Source organism: Scardinius erythrophthalmus (assembly GCF_964197995.2).
Source record: "Scardinius erythrophthalmus genome assembly, chromosome: 20".
NCBI lineage: Eukaryota > Metazoa > Chordata > Actinopteri > Cypriniformes > Leuciscidae > Scardinius > Scardinius erythrophthalmus.
Genome location: NC_138240.1, coordinates 30,849,937 through 30,870,887, shown reverse-complemented (window position 1 = coordinate 30,870,887; position 20,951 = coordinate 30,849,937). Strand labels below are relative to the sequence as shown.

Genomic DNA, 20,951 nt, shown 5'->3' with positions numbered 1-20,951 from the left:
AAGTCACTTCACTTCCGGGAGACATTTTGAACATCAGTATCCAGCAGAGATATCCAAAGAACGTCAGAGCCTCGGCTTAAAATGCTCCTTTTATTCAGTCCACCCTTCTCGTATTTGGTAGATTTTTGACTTTGACATGGAATCCGGTTCACATTGCAGCTAATTCTGGCTAAGAACTGCTCACTTAGACAGGAAGACACCATCTGACCGACATAGAAACCAACAAACCTTTAAAACAATGTGTTTTTTCACGTGCCCGGTGTCCTAGAAGTTACATAAGGGCAGTCAATTACATCTGAACAGAAGATATGTATCAAAAAGTCAATCAACGGATTTAAGGCAGTCTCATCTGAGATAAAGTTCACACCTAGCTTGTTTGGAGCATTTGTTTCAGTACCTGGCATGTTTTCTCCCTTAGGGGCCGTTTACACGTCACAGTTAAAAAACAACAAAAGACAACCGGTTTTGGCTGTTCATTTACACGACAACGGTGTTTTGGGGGCCTGAAAACACAAACTTTTGAAAACTGGTTTTGAACTGCAAGTTTTTGAAAAGTTTTCTCCATGTAAATTACAAAACCGCAAATTTGTGAAAACGGTGCAACATGGGCATGCATATTACTTGCTCAATCTGTGTTTCTTTACTAAGAGACATCGCCAACTACTGGCCTGGCAACATAATACAGCGTTTTCAGGAATCGTTTTGACAACGTTGTCGTCTGCACGCAAACAACACAAAGGAAAAACTTTTCCTTTTTTAGTACATTGTTGTCATGTTAACGTACACTTAGGTTGGTTTGTTAAAGGAGAACTCGGCAACTCTAGCGAACTCTAGTCACTTCTTCGCTGATTTTCCCTTTTGTTGTCGCATGTTTTCCCCACGAGCTCCCCCTACAGCTGTGGGGGGGCGTATATGTCACAACACGGTCGTAAAAAACTCACTTGCGGCGGCCTCCTCCCCCTCTCTACCGCTGCTCATGTGCGTTTGTTTTGATCGGAGCAAGCCAACTGAATCGTGTGGAGCTTTGTCTACCGAGGTGGGTAATCTGGTAATACATCATACATGCGTGTGTGTTTATGTCGAATTGCCGTAAAGCGATTCGTGTTTCGCGCTCGTTCTCGTTCTCGTTCTCGCTTCTCACGAGACTTCCAATTTCTATTTTTCTCTGGGGGGAGCGGGGAAAGTCACCAATATCACCAGAACAGGTTGTTTAACCATCCAAATGATTTCTAGACAGTTTTATTAAGTTAAAAAAGTTACCAAGTTCTCCTTTAAGGCAAATATGAACAGGGCAATCACGTTCGGATCCGCACCAAAATCAATCAATCCGAGATCTCCTGAACAAGGTGGTTTTAGTCCAATTGAAAACCCTTTCTGTGGAAAGACCCAACGGGCCAACAAACCAATCTGTATCATAATTCATAATGGGAAATGTGTTGCGTTTAAAGCAGCAGCTAACTTGTCAATCCATCTTGATGATGCAATGAGGAACATAAACGGGTGTACTCTGACTAATGACAGTTTTACTCACATGTGACTTGCATAAACAGATTCTGGCATGCTTTGAAATGTTTCCTTGTGAAAGCGAACCGAACCAAGAAGAAGCTGCAACATTGTAACAATTCAGTCATGCAAGTCCAATGTTTTGGGACAAAGCAAATGATCTGCCTGAAAACTTCCCATTTGGAGTCCTAAGTAACATATATATATAACATAAATTTTGTTGTGTTCTGATGGTTTGGTCATCACAATTAAGTCCTTTAAATGTCATTTAAATAACTTTTTCAGTGTAACTATCTGTTCGTACACTATAGCCTTTTTAACTGGAGTATTTAATGGATTTTCCAACCCTTTCTATGGCTGTTGAAAATTTACTCGGGTCATAAGCCAAAAATGAGAAGGGGAAAAAAAGTTTTAATGGTTTGAAAACACTTTTGATTCTTGCAAACAGCACCAGATAGGCAGTGGTTATAAAACTTTAACTGATCTGTGAAAAGGGGAAGCTACTACTGAGCCACATGTTCTTAAGTTAATTGCCTGGCTGCTTTGAGACTCCAATGAAAGTCTGATCATTAAAGAAATTGGTAAAACATTTCTTTGCCCTCAAAATTGCAAGATGACGCAGGATCTGTTTTAAAAGCTTTTCATTTTATTTTATTTTTTTACTGTGGAGTTTTTTTATATGATACATTCCCTGATTGTTGAGAATTGCTGGCTTTTAAAAAGGTTTTGCCACAAATATTTGCATTTCCAGGCCTAACCTTTGCATACTGTAAGTTACCATGGGAAGCTAGGACATCTTTAGATTTAAGGAAATAGCTCACCCAATTATGGAAATTCTGTTATCAATTACTCACTCTCATGTCGTTTCAAAACCAAAATACTTCCGTTCATGTTAGAACAAATCTCACTGGTTCTTTCAAAAACTCAAACGTTCTTGCGTAATACATGAGAACAAACCTCACTGGTTCTCGCATGTAAAGAAAGTACAGTATGTTTAAGCTGTTATTTAATGTGCTTTATGGTATGTGTGGTGATTGTTTATATGTCAAAAACAGCATAAATTAAATCCGTTCATCCTATAAAGCGACTCAGAAAACTTGGTTCAAAATGTCATATCATATATGGATTACTTTTACAACTTCTTGGAGTGTCAAAATTTTGGGTGGACAGACTTTAAATGGAATGACAGAAATCTGTCAAGTTTCATTAAAAAATATCTTTATTTGTGTTTAAAAGATGATCGGTTGGTATTGACAGGTGATCAAAGCCTCTAAACAAATGAGTTGTGTATAAAGAAATTACATGAAACATTGATATGAAATCATACCGTATATAGTTACATTATTTTATTATGCAAGAAAAAAAAGACTACAAAGTGATACCCAAAACATGAAACTAGCACAGCCGTGTAGAGAATCAACTGTGGATTATGAAGTTTAGCTGCGATTGACCAATCAAATATTACAGAGCACAGAGTAATAATGCAATTTATTAATGTTGTATTAAAGGGCAAACTTTCCAAAGTTCCCAGGGATTTTATGGCGAACATTTTTTCCTCCCTACCTTTTAACTGTCCGGGTGAAACTTAAAGCCAATTTAGCAGTAACTGCAATTTATACTTATTCATGACTTTGCTGTTGCTTATAAGTAAACAGCGTTTGAATGTGAGAGAAAGCAGTTTGGAGTCATAAACTTGTGTTCTTGGCAGTGCTGGCAGGGGGGCTGCGTCTGGTTGATTGGAAGCACTCCTGGTGTAATTGCGGCCTAGTTAGCCCTGATTGCTGGTCCTGTGTTTGGATAGCAAACTGCAGTGGTGCTGCTACAAATTACAGCGAGTCCATCCATGCGTACTTGCATAGATGTTGTCATCATGGATGCAGATCGAAAGTGTCTTGTGTACTGCCTCAGACCTCAGCTAAGAAATTTTAGAACACAGATGCAGGTGAGATGTGTCAGGTTCTGGTTTGGAGAACAGATTGCATTTGAGTCAGTTGTTTTGCTGTAATCTCTCCCAGATTGAAAGCTCCAGCTCCAATGGTCTTAGCATGGTATATTCAAGGGATTTCACGTCATTTGTACTTTGTGATGCATGCGTGTAGAACTAATGCAGAGAAACAGAACCTATTTTTAGCAATTAGAGTTGTACCTTTTGCTAGCATGAAGGATGAGTACCATAATTATGCTGTCACGCAAAGAGTGACAATACACATAGATGGCGTCAGGCCACAGGGTCATTTGCTGCCATTATTTGTAAAATGATCAGACAGGAAATGGCCGGTCTATGAAATAAATGGGATCGTCCCTGCGCCAGACTCTCTAAGTTACAGAAGATTTTGTTTTTTTGGTTTAGGCCGAGCGTCTTATTCACAAATCAGTGCACATCACTGTATAACCAGCAATAGAACATACAAGTTTGGTTTGAATCGTTCATGTTTGTTTCAGTGGCTTGGTGATGCTGGTGGTCTCTTGTTGTTTTGTGTGGCGAAGTGGTTAAGAACATGGACTTGTGATAGAAAGGTTGATGGTTTATTCTCCCCATAGAATGATGCTTATTTACCTCATGCATATTGGTGTATGAATTGAACAACCTAGTGTTGAGTGTATGCTAGTACTTTTCTAAGTGATCAGTCTTTTTTGCCTTTTAGAATATTATATTTAAAGGAAGGAACCAACCCATTTAAAGACATAAACATCATAAAGACTTTTGAGGGTTGACTCACAACAACTTCGCAACTCCCTGGCAGCCAGCCAGAACATCCTAGTATTATGTCAGGGAGTTTTATTTAGACTAAAGGCCCATTCATCAGGAAAAATAACTATAAAGTTGTAATATTCATTGTAATTCTATAGGAATAAAGTCCATACAACAGTTGTAACGGTAACGACACAGAAGTACTATATAAAAAATAAAAAAATAAAAGAACGATAAAAACATTGGCAGCCAATCAGAATCCACCAACTTTAAAGAATTCACCCAGTATTTATCCATTATTTTCCATCAGGTTGTCTCAACCCTGTATGATGTTTTTTTCTGTGGAACACAAATAGGATTTTTAATCATCATTTAGTGTCTGTCAAGCTCTTCAAAGTAACAAACACCACAACATTAAGTAAGAGCAACCAATGATGAGCATTTGATTTGATTTTAAAGCTATAGTACAAGATTTTCTGATTTATAGTGTAATTTTTGGTCCTTTTTGGAGCCCCAAACACATGGTCAGAATTGACTGTCATTACATGGAAAAGAGCTGCATGAACATGCTTCAAAAGTTCTCTTTTTGTGTTCAATAAGTTTTTTAGCGACATGAGTAATAATGACTGAATAGTAATTTTTTCCCTTTCAAAATCAGCAAATTAAATACAACGGTAATCTGAAGAAATTAATCTGAAGAACATTTGATGTGCTTTGCATCTCTTTATTCTGCTAATGTTTTGCAAACGTCTCTGTATTGTCTTTCAGATGACAGTGAGGCAGTAGACAGCATGTACGACACAGAGCCCAATCTCGTGACCGGCGAGAGTGCGGAAGAGGAGACAGAAGACAGCATCATGTCCCCCATTGCGGTGGGGCCCACGTCCCCTCAGCCCTGCACTGAGGACTTCACTCCTAAAGAGGGCTCACCCTATGAGGTGCCCGTCTACATTCCCGATGATATTCCCATCCCTGCTGACTTGGAGCTCCGCGAGTCGTCTGTTCCAGGGGCTGGCCTTGGAATCTGGGCTAAAGTCAAAATTCGGATGGGAGAACGCTTCGGACCATACAACGGACTGCAGAGCGCCACGGTAAAAGAGACCACTTATGGATGGGAGGTATGTGGAGATGATATGGCATGCTCTTAACAAATTGCTTTTTATTAGCATCATCAGAAACTTAGTTGAAATGCTATTGGGTTCGATTTGAATTTGAAAGAGCACAATTAAGGCCCTGTCCCAAATGGCTCACTTGAAGTCTCGTAGGCTTCTTTCAAGCATGTCCATACTCGTTTGGCTGACTTCAAAGTGTTCTAGGACCCAAGAACATCACGTCCAAGCAACACTACTTCACCAAAGTGCGGACTCATAGGAGGCCTGCAAGGGTCAAGGGCGCCATTTGAGACAGAACCTCAGTTTAGACTATAGGGGCTTTCGCACCGGGTAGTTCTAGGAACTCAGTTCTAGGAACTAGCCACCAGGGTGGTTCCCCTAGGAACGTTTTCTGGTTGCATTCGCACCGCCAGTAGGAATTCTGAAGTGACGTAAACCGCGCTTGTTGTTGTGACTTTTATTTTGATGGTGTGGCGGACCTTGAGCCTGATCACATAGTGCTCACATTCTCCGTGTTCATTAGTTAACGATCTGTCTAACACTTTATTAGATAGAACTGTTATACATAGAAATACATAAACATGTTTGGCATGGTCCCCTCAAAGTTGCGTTGGATTTTCTCCTCAGAGTAAAGTTTGAGAGGTCCATCTATCACTGTTTTCCGTGTTCGTAAAGTTAGTCTGTGGAGTAAATACAGTATATAGGCTATAATCTGTGTGTTTACATAAAAATGGTGGTGTTTCGCGTACGTTCGGCCAATCAGCGCATACTAACGTCACGGATAGTTTCTATAATGCTGGTTTAGACCCTGCTCTGAAGTAGGAGCTAAATTGGTTCCTCCAGAAGGAGTTCCTTTAACTAAAATCATTCCTAGTTCCTGTGGTGCAAACACGCCGAAATCCGGGTACTTCCGCCTAGTTCTAGGAACTATGAAAAGGTTCCTCTGGTGCGAAAGCCCTTTATGAAGATGAACAGGGCCTCCAATGATTCAAGGCCCAATTTGACTGGTGTATGTGGTAAGTCAACCCTGCGGTGACTAGCTCACAGCCTGTGGGAAAGACATGAGCACATTATGGGGTAAAGATGTTCATTCCATGTCTCTGGGGTTTTTTCGCCTCCCCTTTTCTTTTCCATCCATCCCTGAATTTCATTTAATGGTGATTTTCAAAACCCTGATTACTGAAGATATCAGCTTTTCTCTTCTGCCTACATCTATTAGAATACACTCATTTGGTCACGCCACATGATATGGGTTATGGGAGATGCGTGGCATTTGCGTGGAGCCATATTGAACTATTAATTTTCATTTCAACATGACATCGGAGGATATTGGAATTGCTCATTAGGGCACATGCTGATTCCCCCACATGACCGATCAGATGTGAGCCGCTCTCTCTCTTTTTCTCTTCTCTCACTCACTGTGTACTTTGCTCCACTGATACCATTAGACTTATTTAGAATTACATATGAGCAGGGCTGTACCAGAAACGTTGTCCTGGGCCCTGTGATGGAGGGGGCCCCACTAAGGTCCTCTATATTATAACCTACTCAATAGGTCTGAGTAAGAATTTATTTCTGAAACATTTTGACCATTTTTATGCTTTCAGCTAGCTTTAGGAGTGTAGTATTCTCTGCTCCATTTAACACATTTTATCAATTTTAAACACATTTTGAAGAATTCTGAATATTTTCCCTAAAATCAGTGCAGAACTAGTCAGATAAATGTGCATGCACACTATGAACAGTATGTTATTTCACTCAGCTGACCTACTGCATTTGTAAAAAAAGTGCCGTATACAACCGGAGCACAGCATGAAATAGTGTATCCCATCGCTCAATGCACTCGACCTGACCTTTCGTTTTTATCGCAAAGAATAAACTGGGGAACATTATTAACTTGGATTTTTAAGATCTCTTGCCACCTTTTCACAATATATAAAAAAAAAAAAAAAAAAAACTTTTATTCAACATGTTACAATATATTAATTTCAAATAAATGAAATAGAACTTACCATTCATCAAAGAATCCTGAAAATGTGTCCACAGCTGTTTTCAACATATTCATAATTCAAAATAACAATAAATGTTTTTTGAGCATCAAATTAGCATATTAGAATTGTTTTTGAAGGGTCATGTGACACTGAAGACTGGAGTAGTGATGCTGAAAATTCAGCTTTGCATCACAGGAATAAATTACATTTTAAAAAATATATTCAAATAGAAAACAGTTATTTTAAATTGTCATAATATTTAACAATATTACAGTTTTTTTTTAATCAAATAAATGCAGCCTTGGTGAACATAAGATACTTCTTTTAAAAACATTAAAAATCTTCCCAATCCCAAACTTTTGAACGGCAGTGTATCTATATATTAATTGTCAGTATGCAGAACACTAGCTTTCCAAAAATAGCCATTGAAACATGCAATAATCAGCCCAGAGTCATCAGCTAAACACCATGCTTTCAATTTTTTTTTTTCTCAAGGAATTCATATTTTTGCTTTCGACATGCCTAGTTTAATTCCCCAGAAAAGGAATTCTAACGGTCTTGCTGCTTTGGGTTGGATTCTCCAGGACCGATGCTCATCAGAATCCGACCCCCAAGAGAAAGCTTCTCTCTCTTTCTGTCTCTGTCCGCCTGACACGACTCTCAAATTTCAGCCCTAATTTACACGCTCAAGTACTTTGGCATTATGTTTTATAAAGAGTACACTCAAGGCCCTGGCTGACAGCGTAACGATTGACAAGGAGCACATCTATGGGTATTTGCTCATGCGCACACACACACATACACACACTTGCTAAAGACCGGAGAGACATCTGTTGGACCATCTGTGACAAACCATCTATAAAAATGATGCTTGTTAGCAGCTGCCGGAAAGCGGATGACAGTGTGTTATCTTAATTTTAGGATTTTCTGTTTAATCGCATTATTTCTTTCTTATTCTTGTGAATTTTAATAGCCATTTCCCCAATCCCACCTTAATAAGCAGACAACTATAAGTGAAAATAAAAATAAAAGAAAATATACTGTTTACATAGTGACTGTGGCGGTTTCAAAACATTGCTCTGTTTGTTTGAGCATCCTCACACAGCAACAACCAATGGTGTGATATTGGGGCGTGGCTGTCTGTTTGTCTGGCCAATGACAGACGGGGGGAGTGTTTTGGAAATATTTCAATTCTTTTGTTTCTGCTAGTGGTGCAGAAACCACACTCTTCACCTTTAAAGGGTTGTCGTGTGGCAATCATTTCACACACGGCTGTTACAGCTATACTTTGTCTTACGTTTTAGGGCATTAAATGTTTTACTCAGAAGAAAAATGAAAACAATCATTCAGAAACCTCAAGCTCATAAAACATCTGGTTTAAAAGGTGGAAAACTAAAAGGAAACATCTAAGCCACATCCTGTCTGCCCCATTCGCCATGGTTGGAGGGTTCTTGCTCTTGTTAGAGATAGTCATAACAGTCGGACACAGATAGCCATCGCGCTGTCCCTGAGGAGCTGGACTCGGATACGTCATCACTCCACCCCGACCCTTAGACAAATAGACAGAAGTGAGAGAGCGGAGCAGAGCAGCTAAGAGCAAAGAGTCAGAGGTGTTAATAGAGCGGGATTACAGACCGGCCACAATGGGCCAAACACAGACACATATCCACCGAGTGTTTGAATCACGGATCTAAGAGCTCACATGGTTTCTCATGACTGCAAAACATGTATATGCTGGATGACCAATGTCCGTCTGTGGTACAATCACTTTTTCATATTTTAGGCTGCAAACAAAACATTCAATGCCTTATTCATAGCTTTATTTTTTGAGCTGTCTTGCTGCACTGTCTATGTCCTCATGGAAAAGAACCTTATCCACCTTATTCCTGCACCCCATGACGCTTTGCGCGAATTATGGGTGTAACTTCTGTTAAGCTGTAAACAATCAGTGAAGCGCTCGCTCTATGAACACAATACGTTAAAAAGTGTCACAACGAGATGACATTAATCTATTCACCCTTCAACCATCGAACATTAAAAGGAAATTTAAAAGTGTAAAAGCGCGAGTCTTTGGTTAGATATCACTGTAGTAATATATATATATATATATATATATATATATATATCTGTATTATGTAACTTATGTTGCCTTAATCAAAAATGTTCATTAACTTCAGCCGTCATTTTGACTGATAATAAATTGCATTTACCTGTGAAAACAAACCTGGAAAGAGACATTCCAGTGAATTATTAATGGAATGTATCGTAAATTAAATTCGGGAGAACAGACCACAAATGTGCAGGATATGTTGTCCTTTTTCATACTTTTACAGTGGATTGCAAAGGGAAAAAAATTAAATGATCACGAGGAAAAGAAAGCAGCGACTGAAAAGAGCTCTTGCCATAGATATTCTTGTTATAACGTCACGTTAAAATTAGCCTGGTTCTACCAGACTCTCGTACATTTCATTTGTACAGAGAGTCTGGAATCTCTCCATTGAGAAACGTTTACTTCCTTGTAGGCGGGTTCTCTGTTAAAGTTCAAAACTATTGGATCTGCCCAGAGTCACTCAGGATCTGCCATAGCCAATCGATAACGTGTGGTCGTGACGTATGTCATGCGCCGAAACCGGCCGGAAACATTTACAAATTCAAAATGTATAAGGACAGTGATGTATTCAGTCAACTGTCGAAGCTGGGTCTAATCATTAACAATACGCCGCTGCGGTCGTTTCGGATCTGCCGCAAATGCTGTACAGTGATCACTGTACAGCATTTGCGGTCGTTTCGGATCTGCCGCAAATGCTGTACAGTGATCACCGGCTACTGCGCGATACGGAAACAACTTTTCTGCCTCCTTCACTTGGTCCTCCATTAGTGCAACAAGAGGGGAGAAGACAACAACTATCGGCTTTGCATCCCTATCGTTCGCCTTAGCTAACACATTCACCACTAGAACTGCCAGTCATTTTTACCGTTTTGAATTTTATATCTGCAATAACTTTGTTGAAAAAATAAATACAATCCTGCTGGTACCTGACTTTTCCTAAAAGTGTCTGTATTTTCATTTAAAATGTTTTTCATATAAATTACCTATGTAAATTACACATAAAGCAAAAAAAAAACAAAACAAATGAACATATTTACCTATTTCGGCCATAAACGGTCATATTGACCGCACTGAATTTCGCGGTATTATTATACCAATATACGCAACAATAAAATGTGGTAAAAAATACACTAAACATATTCAACAACAAATCATTTAAATGTAATGATATTCAGAACAGAACAAGAATGAAAAAATAACTAAAGCCAAAATGAAATGCTTTATACGCGAAAGTGAAAGTAAGCGGCGTTGGGCTCACGTAACTCTCTAATTAGAATCAAAATGTTTCAACATTTGCGATGTATTTGGATGCTAAACTATTCTTTATCATATAGGCTTTGAACTTCACTCACGTTCCAATATCGACGGAAAAAATCATCCTCTTCACACGCATAAAATGGTACGAATTGTAGCCTACCAGTACTGAGAAACAGAGCAGTGGAATTTTTATATGTTAGGTTGACTATTTTATTATTATATTTTATTATGGCTATAATGAACAGGCTGCAATGCTGGAATATGGTGTGTGTGTCGGCGGGCGCGATCGAACAGTGGAAACATGAAAACATCTCCGTCATTTTGTTCAGGGCATCTACGAATATTATTTATTTATAAATTATAATTAAACTTGTTTAAATGTACAGTTTGGTGTTGTTTTGTTTTTAAAAGACATCCTAATACAATAAATGCATTAATCTCTCAATTGGGGATTTATCATTAAAGATACAGAGTTTTGAATAGCGATCAAAATGACCGCTTGTGGCAGTTCTAGTAGTTATGGAATTCTGGCACTTCTAGTGCTGAGTGAGCTGGAAAATCAAACTTTTCCCGAACCCCGTGGGGAGGAGGGCCACAACATCATGGCCACCAACAAAACTTAGCAAACATTGTTCTTGCTCCGGCTTTAACTTCTGTATATTCGGCAGTTTTGCAACAACGGACCGAATAGCTTTTCTCACATCTTTCTCCGCTGCCATTACTCCAACTCAAACTGACGCACTACATCAACGTCATCGTTCTCAGCCACTCCCTCTGTTCGCTGATTGGTCCTACAAAAAATTGATTTCTGGAAACCTAAGAATATACAGCAGTCCCAGACGTAGTACTGAAGGAAAATTAAATTGAGCGGAAGTACGTAGGAGGGCGGAGCCAGGCTACGTTAAAATACCAAGTATAACGTTATTCTCACGATGTCTGAAAATAAATCATGAAGGAAAATTGACAGCTCATCTAGTCAAACTGACAGATCGGCTTTGTTTGTAGGGCATCTTTATGATTTGAAATGATTAGTTTCAGCCTTTTTATATGGAAGTTCGACAAACCGGAAGTGACACCCATAATTCAAAACGCAGTAAGGTCGTCAGGAATAAGGTGGATAAGTGACATATTTTAAAGACTCTGCATATTCAGCAACTCCACATGTCACATAAATAGGGCTCCTCATTGTTAGAATTTAGCATTTTGCTAAGTTTAGTTTACATGTTGCTATAAGCCAACTCCCTCTAAAATGTATTGATATTGCAGTAGCTTATTTGATTGGTTTTGGGGTTTGGGTATTTGTCTGCTGGTCAGGAAGACAAGACCCATTGTGAAAAAGAGTACTTGTTACTTTAAAATAATTCATATTAAAATGCTCACTGAATGTAATGGTTTCAGACACTAAATTACCCTGGTAATCCAGAGTTCTCGCGAGAGCACAAGTTGAATTTGCTCAGCGAGTTACTCTAGTGTCGAGTAATGATGCTCATTAAATATGCCCCTTGATCTGAGCTGCACCAATCACATCGGGTTATCTGATATAGGCGGGCCAGAGGCGAGCTAAACAGAAGACGACAGCACTGTGACGTCGAAGTCATTAGTAAACATTGCAAGATGGCTATGGATGAACACCAGTTGTTTGAAACGGCTTTGGCCTCAATGAACGAGTTAGACTTGGCTTTTTATCTAAAAGAGGAACAGAAGACGCCGCTCGAATCGTTCCTTTGCAAGAAGGGTGTTTTTGCTGTTTTGCCGACCAGATACGGCAAGAGTCTAATCTACCAGTTAGCTCCGCTGGTAGCTAAGCGTATGGGGCTTGTTGTGATTGGTCGTAGTGTTATCCAATTGCGTGCAGTGAGATTTTCAAATGCACGCTTGGTGCCGCCCCTCGAGCTGGCCGATTTTCATTAGTCAACGCCAGACCATTAGGTCTGGATTTCCAGGCTAACACTTAATTGCAATTAAATGAAAATGTATTACATTTTAAATTTATATGGTATACAACTAGCTGAACTTTAGAGTGGTTTATTGACCCACTATAACTTTTATGGTAAACCAAAATATACTTTCATGTCATTTCTATTGAAACTTGTATGTAATGAATTTAACTAGATTTGCAAGTACACATTTGTAATGATGAAGTTACCATTCAAAATGACATTTAAAAATATATCAACTTTACATGTAATTTAGAATAACACAGACAGTACAAATCATACTTTACATGTGCTTTATGTTAGTCACATCAAAGTTTTTAGGCTACTTCTTTTACAGCATGGCAAAATATGATTAAAACAGAATTATTTAAAATGCACTTTGAAGTAAAACTTTTGGTAAGCCTTTATGCATAATGCATTATGAAGGTATTCATAATGTATGTTATAATGCATTACATATTTTGAGAAATAATTGTAACCAAAGTTAAAATGCATTATAATATTTGCAGATTTCTTATTATTTTCATTTCATTACTTCATTACAATACTTTTATAATGCATTATATATTAAGACTTTAAGTAAAGTGCTTATTTGACATTATTAAAAGTGTACTTAGGCTAAGTGTATTAAGTACCATAGTCTCAAAAGTGTACTCTTTTTAAGTAGCCTTTTATTTCATAAATATTTATCTGCAAGTACAGTTTTTTTTTTTAAATACATTTTTAAGATTTGAAAAATCTTTTTTTTTTTTTTTGTTAAACAGCTAAAACAGAAAAACTAGTGTATTTTATTTCAATACGGGTTAAGTACAGAACACTTCTCTCTCCCGGTCTGGCATTTTGTAGGGATGTTTGTCATCTGAGCTCATGGCAAAGCATTCTGGAATTGTTATTTAATATTTCATGTAATTTGATTGTTTTCAGCTATGAATGAGCGTGCAGTATATATTCAGATTCCGCATATCGTCTTCTTACATGCAGTATACTATCCTGCCCACCTCCAACAGTATATGAATCTGCCTTGAAATGCTGTCTAGATAAGCAGCTCAGCAGGATTGGGAAGCGAACGGATGTCTGTGAGCGTTCGCTCGCTGCTGCAGGTGTGGGTTAATGAGAAGAGACTGCAGGTAGAACAGAAAGTGCTCTTCTGTCTGTCCCCCAGGCTGTCCTGTCTCGACTGAAGAGGTGTTAACTCAGATTCATTTCAGCGAGACGGACAGCTCAATCTCCGAGATGCTTAGCCTCAGGGCCTCACTCCCAGAGACGCTCTCTCTCTACCCACAAAGCACTGCTCAGGAACAAGAGACAGAGCCCGTCTATTTAAAAGCCATTATGATTCTCTTTATCACAACATATTATAACAGCGACCCCGGACACAGACGCTTTCAATCAGATCTGTTTGTGAGCGGGACTCTGGGGTCCCGGAGAGGAAGGTTTATTGCCAGTGGCTCTGTCGGTTTAAGGGGGTCGATGGTGTGATGGCACTAGCTGGGGTATTGACGGAAGTGCCGAACACACTATAGAACGTGAGGTGGGACGCTGGCAATCCAACGTGAGATGCTGTCAGATTAGTTCCATAGGGGACTGCTGTCACCGTGTGTGTGTGTGTGTGTGTGTGTGTGTGTGTGTGTGTCAGTCGTCTACTACCAGACATGACTAGAGGGGACAGTGTGAGCATAGGCCGTGTGTGTGCTTCTCAATTAACATCTTCCTTTACTGACATATATATATATATATAGGCAATGTCAACAAGAGAAAGATAAAGCAACTATAAAGCATAGTAGTGAACTCACAGTGAGTTTTCTTATAATGAATTTACACCATCTAACTTTTGACCCTCTAGCGGTTAAAAAACAAAACCACATGCATTTCGCGGAAGAACAGTGTTTTTGTTTGTGCTTCGGCTCTGCATGACTGTGTTTATGAATGTGAGCCTTCACAATATATAGTGCTTTACAATGAACTCTGTTAGAGAGCTACAAATGGCAATTTATCTGTTACGTGAAATACCTTACTCACCTGTTGAGTAATGAAAACGCCATCTCCACATCGCTTTTACAACATTTCAAATCCCTCAATTCTCGCCATCTCTGAAAAGCCAAGCCAATGTTGATTCTTGTTTTATTACGAGCTCTGTCGCGTTCTCCTTTTGCCAGCAGACTCTCCTCTGTTCATCGTGAGATTTAGCTTTTTCATGTCAACCTTTCTTATTGTGGTAACTAACCTCTGTCATTCCCACACCATACACGTGTCAAAGTAGCTGGAACAGCTTTTCTCTATTTACAGATGTGATGGTGTGTATGCAATTTCCCGCATAAACCATCCAGACAGGTCTTAAATATAAACACTTATAATAGGCTTGTCATAGTGAATCAAGGTAAGACAAAAACTCATTTTGGAAGAAGGATTATTTGTTTGATTATTATTTTAGGACTCATTATTTCAATTTAGTTAATTTTTAACAAAAAAAGTCACAGTCTATCTTTAATCGAAATTAATTTAACTGAACTTTAAAGGGGTAGTTAACCCAAAAAATTAAAATTCTGACATTTATTCACCCTAATTTTGATTCAAACCTTGCCTTTTTTTTTTTGTGGAACCAGTATTATATTTGTATTATTTATATATTTTTATATATTATTGTGTATTTAGATATTACAGTATTTATTAATTTTTAACTAGCTTTTATTTTTGAATTTTCAGTTTTAGTTTAAGTTATGTGCTTTTGGTCATTTTTAAATTTCTATTTTGCTAGACATTGAGCCATACCGTAGATTTTTCTATTTAGCCTTTTATTTTCTGTTTTACTCATTAACCAAGGCAAAGTGTAAGTATTTTAAGTATTTTATTTAAGCTTTATTTCAGTTAACAAAAATATTTTCAGTAGTTTTAGTTAATACTGTGTAGAGCACAACAAGAAAAATGCAGTATAAGATTATTTGATGTCTGTGAAATAAAATGAAATTTGTTCTCATAGCACAAAAATGTCTTATTTGCACCATATTTGAATGTTCACAAGAATACTGGATAATTCACACATTTTGCAGGACTCACCAGGGAAAGGATACTTAATTATGGTAGCCATCATATTTTTTTAACTATTAGTAATGTGCTTTTACTTCCTGAAACAGTCTTGTATCTCACTTTTCTTCTGGTGCAGCACACATCAACTGATTTTTCCATGTAAATAAAATTAGCAGCCTCAGTGAGTATTTTTAGCAGTAAATGAATAGTTTATGTGGGTGGTGACACTGCTAGAACTTTATTTCAACAACAAACCTATAAGGCGACTCTTTATTCCACCAAGAAACAAAAGAATCAATGTATGAGGGAATCAGAGAAGGAGAAAGCTTGCTATGGCATTTCTTCAAAAGCCAGATAAATGATGTGTACACACGCCGTGCCCTGGCAGTGTCAGTGGGTGTGGTAGATCTGATGTTAAACCCAGTTTGACCTCGGTGATGTTGTTTAGTGTCATTTATCGTAAGGTTTTCTGGACCCATCCCTTATGTTCTAATTTACACTGTCAGACATTTAAGTATGTTATGAAAACGGAAGGACAGACACATTCATTTTTTTTTCTGTCAACATGTAACAGGAACTGCTTCTAGAATCATTGGATTCTGTAATGCTTGAGCGAAACTGAACAATCCAGTTATAATCTGTGGTAAGATACACATGACAAACCTTTTAGACTACAGTGAATATATGTGCATCACTGGAGAATTCCGTCATCTTTGTGTTCGTTTTTTTTTTTTTTTTTTGTGAATAGTCATTTTCATAGTAACCAACAATGAAATACTTGCCTTACTTTCGCTCATGTTTTAGCTAGCATTTCTTATATATTAAATACAAAAATATTTATATAAACACAGGGTAGAAGGGTAAAACAATCAAATCTGTAGGTAAGACAGTATCAAAAATAAATGAAAAAAAAAGGAGTTTCCAAGACCGATTCGGCTGAAAAGTGTTTTTGTCCTCTCTGTATGTAATGAATAACCTCTCATTGATTTTGCCAGTACAACTCAACAGTGAATTTACAGTACTCGAAATGTGTGCTTCACCATTTACTTCCGATTCTGTTTCATAGAGATCTCTAAGGCTCTTAAGGCTCGATATCGATGCCACCCGTCCTCTATTTCTCCACCTCTTCGAAAACTTCAAAGACTTTGACCTAGGGATGACTTTGTTGCAACGCAAATTCCCTATTTGCCTTTATGACACAAGGTACTTTTCCATATCAGCATTATTCATCCTGCTGAAAAAAAGCTCTACCTCGCCATTTTCTCATATTTGCCGTGCTGTTGACTTAGCGATACCTGGTGCTGGAAGTGTTCGCTTTGCGCCTTTGGTCTACGTGACAGATGTTTGATTCTCCATGGTTGTTCCTCATATTTTTGCCCGAATTTTTTTGTTTCCTAATCCGCCTCTGACAGGCAGCTTTCATGCCCGTGGTTGACTTTGTTTGTCCTTACGCTAACATCCCTCTTGACTTGAGCGCCACGCCTCGGCGCTATCTGTCCTGACCCTGCCTTTCACCTTTCTGTTTGCCAGCTTTTGTGTGGAATTGCTTAGCCACTAAGCATTTGTGGAGATACTCCATCGGCACAGTTGCAACTTGTCTGCTCGGTTTGTTGAACATCTTGTGAAGAATGTACAGAGAGGTTGCCTTAAAGGTGAACACTGCTAATGGTTTTTGGAAAGAAAGACTGAGAATGATTGACAATTGGACGAGAGATTTAAAGAGATGCAGCATTTGGAAATGTCCTCTGTGATTTAGAACTGATGTGAGTCATTTTTACAATCTTAAAATCAAGGAAGTCAGTAATACCCGAAGAAAGCTTTATATTTATATTAACATTTCCATTCATCTCAAGGCAGGATTCTCTTTAAAATCTGCCAATTTTGCTAATGGGGAAACAATACCTTTTTTTAAAGGATATCACATGAGATTAATGCAATCTAACAGCCAAAGGAAATTAATTAATATATATTTTTTATATTTTACATAAAATAAAGTCAATTTCACCCTTTTCACAGACCTCCAAAACAGCACCACTATAATAATAATAATAATAATAATAATAATAAGTAAATTAAATATATTAATATATTATAATAATATAATACAGTTTTTCTCAGTCGCTTTGGTGCATTTCTCATAACACTATTTACATTTGCACAACAGATAATGCAGTTCTCAAAACAATTAGTACAAACTGCAAAACCTAGTTGATAACCTGCAAAAGCGTGTCACTTGCTCAAAATGGATAGCCCATTCCTCAGAAGCAAGTATTTATGTCAATGAAAGTGTCAGTGTCATCAAGATAAAAAGTCCTGACACCATCATTTATGAACAAGATAGTCAAATGGCTTAGTCATGTTTTCATTATGACAGTTTACTCTGTAAATGTTTGCAATGATAAAAGTCAGATCTTGGTGACACTACCTGAAAATGCTCAAGACAGCACTAAATACTATTTGCACAGCCATTTGAAAAAATACAGTAAAGTTACACATTACTGTATTTATGAGGTAACTGAGTACAAGACACTGAATATATGTATGTTTCACATTTTTACTGCATATGCTCTTTGCAATTCTAATTTGTTCACAGCATTGTGCAAAAGAAAAAATACACCATTATTTACAACAAACATAAACTCCCTTTGGGTAGAGCTGTGCACAACTTTTGCAGTAGGCCTATATACTGTATTGGAACTGAACATACAACATACATAGTACTGTAATCATTCATGCACATCCAGACGTTCCTCTCTGTCTGGTCACATAATTTAATCTACATCACAGCGAATATCATCTCTTGCTCAATTGCAAATTGTTCAATTTAGGAGACTTTTTCAGGATTTTTTTTTTTTTTTTTTTTAAATGACAGATTTTGACAACTAGTTCAACATTTTTGTATGTAATGACTCAAGCAATGAAATGAGGACTATTAGTTTTATATGGAATGACTATTCAGCATTCACAAGTATAGTTAATTTTGACTGACATGACATAAGCGATTGATAATGTTATAAAACAGCAGAGAGTTGTATGAAAGCAATTGATGCATGTCCAAAAGCATTTGCAAATTGTTGGAAGGAATGAGAAACTGCTACTATGATGTGCACAAATGACTAAATGTTGTGGAGGTTGAACTAACTGTTGTGCAAATGTAAATAGTGATGTGAGAAATGCACCAAAGCGACTGAGAAAAACTGTAATATTAAATATTTTGGATTTATTTAATTTCCTTGTACGAAAAAGTAATTCATTCTACAATATGATTGATTACTATAATTTTGATGTGAATAATGTTTTTTTTTCATACAATAAAAGTATTTGGGGTTAAAACTAAACTGGACCCACTGTATGGACAATAAAACACTTTTCTAAAAATCTGCTTTTGTGTTCACAGAAGAAAATAAGGAATACAGATTCAGAAATTTAAATTATGTGAGGATTTTTATTTTTGGCATACTATCCCTTTAAAGCTTCCATACATATTTCAGGTAATTAATATGCAGACAGTTGCATAAGACGGACGGACGGACGGACGGACGGACGGACGGACGGACGGACGGACGGACAGACAGACAGATAGACAGACAGACAGACAGACAGACAGACAGATAGATAGATAGATAGATAGATAGATAGATAGATAGATAGATAGATAGATAGATAGATAGATAGATAGATAGATAGATAGATAGATAGATAGATAAACAGACGGATAGATAGATAGATAGATAGATAGATAGATAGATAGATAGATAGATAGATAGATAGATAGATAGATAGATAGATAGATAGATAGATAGATAGATAGATAGATAGATAGATAGATAGATGCGTCAAAATTATTTGTTGAAAAAATACAAATACAGATACATCTATTAGTTTTGCACCATTGAGAGCCAACCTTTGTTTATGCACAAAGAGAAGGCACAAGTCAAAAACACTGTAAAACCTTCCACTCACATTGATTTTATGGCGGTTTTAAACATGCCATTAGCCAATTTAATCCAATTTTCCCAGTTTTCAGAGCACTTGAGTAGGACAGATTACACCTAATATTAAACATATGGTCCATGTTGCTGTGTCTACACCAAAGGAGCATTTTAGGAGCTTTGAAAGATGCCCGCCTTTCTTAAGTCTTACCGAAACATTGTCAATTATTCCCAGGAACACAGTAATTGATAGCGGGGGAAGAGGGCAGCAAATTAAATGTCAGGATTTATTAGTGCATTGATGCCTTATCATTTGTTCATAACCAATTACCCCATCTGTTAATTAATCTTGCACTTTAATGAAAATTGTTCATACAGCCGGGCGATAACAAGGTCTTTAATTCGGTTTTCTCATCTTTTGCTATTCTCCAACTTGCATAGCATTGTTAGAGGTTTTTGCTAAGGCAAGCATCTCTATTAGTGTTACGTATAGTAACTGTACGGGTTATTTACATTGATTTGTGATACGTGCAAGTTTCCAGGTGGATCGCCCAGCGACATTAATCAAACATTCCCTTAACCTCTGTTTCCATCTGGGTATGAGCAGGTTACTGGAGGCCTGTGAGTTGTGTGTGCAGTGAAAACCCATCATTCATGTGTGTGTTGATGAATAGGCCCATCATGGTCTCTTGTGCCCCGCGGCCACTGCAGACACTGCCTCCTCTCTCCACTACACTGAATCATGACGTTTGTCTGGGATGTTTATGTTGCTAATTACAGGAATATTTTCACATTGAAAGAGTGTATTTGTTTCTTCACGATGATATTTGTCTCTTCTCGCTGAAGTTAATCAAATTCACATTCGAGTCAGTGTTTTCAACGACTTTGTGTTTTCTTTACAGAAGCTAAGATCAATGGCTCCTACAGTACGTTAGGTTGTGCTACATAACTGATGTGTGGTTTTGACACTGGAGTCATTGTCAGGAAACGGTGACTTTTGATTTAAATGATGTAAACGGTGACTTCTTTACATCAAAATTTCAAGAAAGTTTTTATTTATTTCATTTGAAACAGTTACTTCTGAAGCTCACCATATTTCTAAAAACACCCTAAATTGCTACATTATTTAAACTCTGTCACAGTTAGCTTGAAATTCATGTATTTATCATTTGAATAGGCATTTTCATGTGCATTGTAGTAAATGCATAAAAAAATGGTAATGATCTATATGCTATTTCTCTTTCAAAACATGTTTTGTTGAATGACAGTTCAAAAATGGCTAAAATAAGCTTAAAATTACTTATTTAATAGACCATTTAGCCGTATTACATTTAAAATGTTTTGGTGTTGAGTGTGTTTTTTAAGTGTTAGTCTCTTGAGGACTAATGCAGCT

The 20,951-nt window shown here is 37.5% G+C and overlaps 1 protein-coding gene across 3 annotated transcripts in view; it reads left to right on the top strand.

Moving 5' to 3' along the window:
• Nucleotides 1-20,951, top strand: part of prdm16 (PR domain containing 16) — a 234,115-nt gene that overhangs the window by 71,608 nt on the left and 141,556 nt on the right. For all 3 annotated transcript variants that reach the window (XM_081348429.1, XM_081348430.1, XM_081348428.1), the window contains exon 2: nt 4,964-5,313. In XM_081348429.1, coding sequence (XP_081204555.1) covers nt 4,964-5,313 — 350 coding nt within the window. The remainder of the gene's footprint in view (nt 1-4,963; nt 5,314-20,951) is intronic.